The sequence below is a fragment of the Phaseolus vulgaris genome, chromosome 9 (assembly GCF_051622355.1).
Source record: "Phaseolus vulgaris cultivar YP4 chromosome 9, ASM5162235v1, whole genome shotgun sequence".
NCBI lineage: Eukaryota > Viridiplantae > Streptophyta > Magnoliopsida > Fabales > Fabaceae > Phaseolus > Phaseolus vulgaris.
Window position 1 is genome coordinate 31,839,570 of NC_143506.1, and position 7,963 is coordinate 31,847,532.

Sequence of the window (7,963 nt, forward strand, 5' to 3'; positions counted from 1 at the left end):
ACACGCTTTGCATTGCATGGCTGTGAATGTTAATATTCTAATTAAGTTGGTACCTTAACCTTAATCAAGTATCTGCACCATGTTATATCATAAAAAGAAACAAAAAGAAATATAAGGAGACTGACTACCTAGGCTAACTCATACAAAAAAAAAATTACAAAACCTATATTTCAAAACATCAAATTTATTTCTAAAAAGAACTCTGGAATATAAAGGGCAAAGAATTAAAAAAAAAAACAGATTTGATATTAATATTCTAATTAGTCAAAATAATCCATTCCCCAACTACAAGAAACCCACCTAATAAAAATAATAATATAATGCAAACAAATAAATTATTATAGGATACACGTGCCCATGTTATTGCAAACTTTAAATAAATATAGGATCTGAGAAAAGAAGAGATAAAAAGAAAAATAAAATAAAAAATATATATATATATATAAATGTATTTTAAAAAATAGAGCTTTTTGATCTTTTTACATTCTTTTGCTTCATCACGACAAAACAAATAAATAAGTTTATAAACTAGGTTCCCAATTCTGAAATAACACTTATTTATTGTATGTGCTCTTTTTATACAAGTAACTTGAGATGAGTGTGATGGTGTTCTAAAGTTTTGAAAACCTCCTTTTTCTCTGGTTGGAATAAAACAAGATCGAATTCACATCTTTGAGAACTAAGGGTGACATTTAAGTTATGCTTTCCAATAGTCAATCTTGCAATTTCACATTCAAGAAACTTAAGATTCACACGTATAAAATTTCCTTTCAAACGAGTCTCACAATCAAAAGAGAATTTATAAATCATTTTCTAACCTTCTAAATCGATTTTAACATGTATTAAAACATCTTTTAATTCTTGGCAGAGGCTAATGGCAGCAAATGGTCCATAAAATCGACCGTACTTGGGATTAAGGTTTATTATTGTTCAACATTTCTGACATCAAACCAACTGAAAGGGGTAGTGAAGGAGGAAGATCATATAGATAAAGAGTACTACTCAATGACTTCGTGAATTACAGGCACACAAAATTGAAATGATAGCGTACGAAACCCGAAATCCTCAAAATTTGTTAAGGATTCTAACATAAACTACCACTAAATGTTTGCTAAAGTGTCACGACCCCTAAAAGGCGACCTTTCTTGGAGGAATCACAACATTCTTGTTTCCTGGAAATGCATTTCGCGATATATCAACCAAAGACTTGAAGCTATAGGGTTCATGCATAGATAACTCTGATAGAACCTTTCTGTTAAGTTGGATATTTTCCTTCATCAGCCCATGCATAAAGTTACCATAATTGACCTGGCAAATAAAGGAATGTTCAACAAAGAAAAAGGCAGAAGATTAAATACCTCATGGGATGCAAATATAAACTCAATAAAGGTGCTAATGCATGAGAAAAATTATCCTAGACGCATGTTCACCTAATATTCAATTCATTTGAGGTTACAGATGTATCACTCACATCACACACACCATGTATTCAGTTCGTCGTCATTTACTACAGCGAATAAGGTTCAGATGCAAGTTCACCTAATAATCCAATCTGTCTACCAAGCCAGCTATTCTACACCAAAGAACACTTTCACTTTCATGGCATACTCCTATCACACATCAAAGACAAAATCCATCTCTGAAGAAATAAATTATTGATTTGTTCATCCCATACATCCTCCTAGGCCTCCTTGATAAATAAAAGTATTCGCAGAATATAAATTCATTGATCCCATTTACCATCAGGCAAAGCTCATATCCTCCTGAGCTTCTAACTAAAACCACAAAACTCGAGCACAGAAGCCAGTCCTATGTTTCCAGACAATGCTAAAGCAAAGAATTATTCTTATAGGTAACATCACAACAATCAAAATTGGTACGGCAATATGACTATATTCTTCATGCAGCCTATTTAAAGAAGCAAAAGCTTAACTATGTAAAGCACAGGTTTTGCTTCCAGAGCTTTCAAGTGGAGGTGTTGCTAAAGTTAGACGTCTATATATGATAAAATCTTGACATCATAAGCTCTGGCAGACGATTCAAGTGGAGAAGTTGTTAGAGTTATAAGTGTATACATGCATGTATGTATAGTATAAGAATTAGCACAAGGCTCACAACAATCATAACAAATGTATCACCAAGATTTTAGACTATGTTTGGCTTTCTGATAGCACAAATCCCCAAACATGCAAGTGCAGCAGTAGTAACTATTTTTCTCTATTAAGCATATTTTAGGCTCTTTCTCAACCAAAACCAAACGCATACTTAGTAATGAAAGTTTGAAAACGTAAGACTGAATTTCTTGGTCAACTATTAAATTGTAAAAGATTATGGATTAGTGAGAGAAGAAAAGAAGTGAGAAGACATACCCCATGAACACGGGTGCCAGCATTGATCCTTTGGATCCAAAGAGATCGCATGTCCCTCTTTTTGTTACGACGGTCTCTGTAAGAATATTGCAAGGCCTTCTCCACTCTCTCCCTTGCTATCCTTATGCAATTCTTGGCTCTTCCCCTGAATCCCTTTGCTAACTTGAAGATCTTATCCTTGTTCATTTTCTCCTCTTAGTTCTTTCTACAATACAAAACACATATTCATCAAATCCCAAACTACGGGTGAAGTAAAAACCCTCCCTACTATAACTTATCAGACACTGCTCTAACCATGGCCACTCCAGCAGTTGTGGATGACAACAGTAAGGGACGACGAATAGTGAATAACAGACACCCGCGAAAAATATCCATCCTGTTTACATGCTAGATATCTGTTTGAAAATATTGACATAATTCTATACCCGCAGGGTATCAATACTTTATAAAAAAAATTATTTTATGAGATTTTAGGAGCTTGCGAGGAAAAAGTTTATCCTGGTTATGTTCCATAACTAATATCCATTAAACAAAGCTAACAGATAACAGGAAAGGAGGCATATTTTGAGATTCAACTGAATAAAAATAAAGGAATAAAGATTGGGAAATCTAATCAGCAATGAGATTGTGAGACCAGTGAAGAGTGCAAACCAAAACCAAGAATCAGAATCAAGAGTAGAGATCGCCAAATCATGTAACAAGACAGCTACTGCTTCAACAACCAACCACGCATTCACTGTTTCTCTCCCATATGAGATTGAAGTGGTGAAAATAATGGAAAACTAAATCAAGTTAAAACTCTGCAAGTTTGAGAAGGAAAATTTGAGAATTCAAAGTCTATGGTAACAAAGATCACCAAAACAAGCATTTGGTTGGACGCCAGATATCATGTAATTCAAGACTACTCAAACACACTGCAAGAAAAAAAATTCAAAAGCTAGATACATTTGCCACCATATTCAAGAAACTAACAAAAAGGGAAGCTATTAAAGAAAAATTAAATTTATCTATGAATGTTAGCTATCTAATCTTCTGAATGAAGAATGAATAGAGAAATGATCAACACCAAAATCTCATCTGTATTACAGACGATTGCAGATGAATGTATTACAGACTCTTGTAAATGAATAAAGTTGAGCATTTTCATTGCCAAGATCTCCACTTAAAACAGAAGAATAATATTAATTTGATTGATACAATGGAAGAGAAAAATAATCCATCATTTCTTACAACCTGCAAACAGAATTTCGCTGAAGCAAAAAAAAAAAAAAAAAACTGCCCTTCAAAAAATCTGATTTCTTACACGGGTGCACTTGAGTTTGCTTAAATATATACCAATCTTAACGTTATACGAATCAATACAAAGTACCTGCCCTTTGAATTACACTACAGCTGAGACCTCGCGTCGGGAAACGAAACGAAACCCTAGAAGAGCTCGCCGATGTGAGATGAGGTTCTCACAGCACAGGTGGCGGCGGAGCGGAGGTTCTCACGGGTTACTGGCGGAGCAGAGCGGAAGCGGGCGGGTGGCGGATTGGAGCAAAGAAGAAAGGAAAGCAACCTAGTCGAGGCACCGCCGTCACGATCAAGCACGGAGGAGAGCTTAGTTTAGCTTACAAAACGGTAAAAGATAGGAAAAAACTATTTTGAAATAATAATATTTCATATTATAAACCATAATATTTAATATATTTTTCATAATTTAAAAAATTATATATAAAGTTTTGTAATTTTATAAATTATTTTTAATACAAATGAAGTGGTTATTATGATTAATCATTATTAATATTTAGTTTAAATTTATGAGTGTTATGTCATAAAATATAATTATGAACAGTAATAATAATTAAATATTATTTTAAATTATGTTAATATGAAATTATTACAAATATTAAAGATTATAATTAAATCTTATTAATATTTAAATTAAATTATTTAATGTTATAGAAAGGTTATAAAATACAATTATGAATAATAATAATAATAATAATAAAGAATTATTTTAATTTTTTGGTGATGTATATGTAGAGGAACTGTTAAGTTAAATTACTTTCTTAATGATAACTATTCTGTGTGGTATTTATGTCATTTATTTAAATAATATTAGTTATGGATAAATATTAGTATTGAAATATTAAAATTATTCTATTAAAAGTTATAAAATATTTTTAATGATGATGTGATTAAAAATGTTAAATATAAAATATTTATTAAAATTTATATATGAGGAACGTTGTAACCAAAATTTTGGACAAAATATTCACCTCCTCATGTAATTAATAGTCTTTTGTCTTAATTCTCCTAATAATTTGTTATAAATGGTTAATATTTGTGCTAATTGCAGATCATATTGATATACATGGTTGACTTCTGTGTATATTTGCATGCAGCAAGTACATGCAAATATAGTAAGTGAAGTTTGTGAAACTTCCAAGAGTCATATTACAATTCTTCCGATTTGATCGTAAATCTTCTAGCTAATTATACTTTTGTTGAGTTTATGGTATTCTTTACTGGAAATCTTGTGTCGAATCTATCAAATTCAATCATTCAATGAGTGTTTGCATTTGATTATGCATATTTCATTGATTTGGTTGCTTCTTAAGAATAATCATGGTCCATTGTGTTACTTATTGCAACCTCCCTTCCTCTATTAGTGAAATTTTTATAACATAATGTGTATGTGGCCATTGCAAAGAATAAATTGGAAGGTTCGTAATGTTTTTAATCAAAAAAATTATTGACTTCATCAGATTGGTTGTCATGTGTCCCAAACATCTTTCATCTTTTTGCAAGTGTTCACTTGTCCATTTAAATGTCATTAAATCATTGTGTTGCTTCCTCATTTTAACTTCTTACTAGGTTGTATTAGTAATTAAATTTAGACTCAATCATTTCATATGTTTTGTATAAAAAAAATGTCATAAAATAGGAAACTCGCATATATTGGCAACATTATTTTTTAGTTGGGCATTCTTAAGGCACTTTATGAAGTTTTGTGTGTATTCTTAAAGCATCATTCAAAGATATCCAATTGACTTAGACTCGTGTTTCATTTAGTAAAATACATGAATTTGTTAATGGTTGGTGTAATTTAAAAGTAATGACAAAGTACTTGAAAAGTTTTTAAAAAAACCCAAATATTAGGGTGAAGTTGCCTGGGAGTCGCATTCAAGGTTGTTAGTGTAGAGTTTAAAAGTAACACGGAATATATTGCCAAGTACGTTGTCAGCGGGGGTTATTGATTCACAAGAAGGTGATGCACAAATGTTCCATCGCATAAAACTTTGAAAGACTTTCGAAAACCAAAACAAGCAGTGTAAAACGTTAAAGTTTTTCTATGTCTCTTTTGCCTTTTCACAACACAACCTAATCACGTTGCAAAAATGAAAATTACCTCGATATTTAATCGATATTAGACCATTGGTTTTGTTTGGTTAAACAAAAGAAACAAAAATAAAATCAAAATTGTGGGGACAAAATTAATGTGATATAAACAAACCTTTGAACAAATTGGCTGGTGGGATTAAGGAAAAGATCGAAGAACAAAGTTTAGTGGAAAAAAAATCTAACTTGAAATATAAGAGAGAGGAGCACTCGAAAAAAGAGGAAGAGATGTTATTGTTGGGTTATAATGGGACAACCAAACTTGATTAGTTATTGGGTCAACCCACTTAGCAAATTAATTCATATGAGAAAATTGTGCTTGTTTTATTTTTTCAAATCCATCTTATGTTTTTTATTTTATATAATATCTTTTTCCAAAATTAATGTTGGCAATATACATAAACTATATTTTATGGAAACTTAGCATTTTGGACATTAATTTTACAAAATGCATAATAAACAATTTAAAAAGATATGTGTGTGTCATATCTCAAGTGGTGAGTCACTCTCTCCTCTGTTTATCCTAAAATAACATTTTCTAGCTTATCTCTTGTGTGGCGCATTGAGGTTTTATCAAAGTTTGGAAAGTAGAGAGTTTTTTTTCTTCCAATGATTTTTTTTGTAAGCTAGGTTACAATTGACGAATCACCATCTTGCTTACATCATGGAGTTTGAGTGACGCAAAAGTGTTGTTCTAATTCCTAACATTATCTTAATTTCTTTTGTATATTCTTTAATATGTTTTTATTTTCCATGAACGTGTTATACATTGATTCTTCAAAGAATCGCTTCAAGAATCTTTCCAATAATCCTTTTCAAAAGTTCTTCCTTAAAGCTTGACTTAAAAGATTCTCCAAACCCAACCAATCCTCTCTTAGATTTACACTATTCCTTACCGTGCAATGTTTCATAGACAATATTTGGTTTCATTTGTGTGATGAAGGCGAATTTCCCTCAAAATATTGATCTCGTTCTTATTTTATTATTTGGATTTTCTATGCGGTTTAAACAAATGATTTCACATCGTCTTTATTAGGTCCCTTCTTTCAATTGGTTCATTTGTTGACGATGTAGATGCTACTTCAACATATAAAGATAAATTTTTCTTCCTTATTTTTCTTTTGCTTTGCAAATTCGTGAACATGTAGTTTAATCATAATAATTCTTTACCAAACTCTTAGTCATTGAATCTCACACAAATAATCCTTCAAATGTCATCATCCTAAAGTTGTAACCTTTATAGGTCTTAAACATTTTTTAGTATCCAAGTAAGACCCCTTCATCACTTTTTGAGTGAAACTTCCATTGACTTTTATTGGTATTTAGCACAAAGCATTAACATTTAAAAGGATGAAAATAAAAAAATTTCGTAACCTCTCTCCACATTTCATAAGGAGTTTCTTTAAGATGGGTCTTACACATTTTTTTACAATAGATTGTGTTTACTAATTAACAATCAACACAATTCTAGCCATTTATTGCAATGACTTATTTATTCACTAAACTACACCATTTTGTTGTGATGTGTGTGGAGTTAAAATATACTGATGAATACCATTATAAAAAGCTATTAAAATCGTCCATTTATGAACTCTCCCTATAATAACTTTTGATAGATGCAACAATTAAACACTTTTTTTTAATTTTCTTATCAAAATTATAAAAGATTATGAAAGTTTCATCCTTAGGGATAAGGAACTTAACCTAAGTTTATATAGTGTAATCGTCAATCTTTACCATTAATAGATCCAATCATTACCTTTCATGCATGTTTCACAAACAAAATCATCTTTAAATGACATATTAGTAAGTCTCTTACCATGTCATGTTTCCACAACCTTAGATATTAACCTTAAACTTATATTATTACACATTTTATGTTATATCTACTTATATTTATTAATAAATACACGACAACAAATCGTTTATTTAATATTTCATTAAAATCTATATTGTAGAAGCAACACTATCTCTCAGTAGAAAGGATAAACAAGTTCATCATTTTTACCTACACAAAAATATTTAATAAAACAAAGGTTATATTCACTCACATATTTAACTAATACATCAACAAATTCATTTCTCATAAAGGTTTGAACTAGTAGCCTTATCTTAAACAACCTATTTTAAAATACCTTTTTTAGAGTTGAATATAAATAAAAAATAATATCTAATAATATCTAATTAATATAATTTTTTATTGTAAT

The 7,963-nt window shown here is 30.6% G+C and overlaps 1 protein-coding gene across 3 annotated transcripts; it reads right to left on the reverse strand.

Moving 5' to 3' along the window:
* Positions 1 to 875: 875 nt before the first annotated feature.
* On the reverse strand, positions 876 to 3,997 carry LOC137820883 (Ribosomal protein L20). Of its 3 annotated transcripts, none has more exons than XM_068625188.2 (3): positions 3,739 to 3,997; positions 2,370 to 2,574; positions 876 to 1,308 (listed from the first exon to the last, which is right to left on the reverse strand). In XM_068625188.2, exons 2-3 carry the CDS (start codon positions 2,553 to 2,555, stop codon positions 1,129 to 1,131), a joined length of 366 nt encoding a protein of 121 aa, XP_068481289.1. In that variant the 5' UTR covers positions 2,556 to 2,574; positions 3,739 to 3,997; the 3' UTR covers positions 876 to 1,128. The 3 variants fall into 3 exon arrangements, with proteins under 3 accessions (XP_068481289.1, XP_068481291.1, XP_068481290.1); XM_068625190.2 differs by lacking the exon at positions 3,739 to 3,997 and adding an exon at positions 3,021 to 3,626; XM_068625189.1 differs by lacking the exon at positions 3,739 to 3,997 and adding an exon at positions 2,664 to 3,014.
* Positions 3,998 to 7,963: the final 3,966 nt, after the last annotated feature.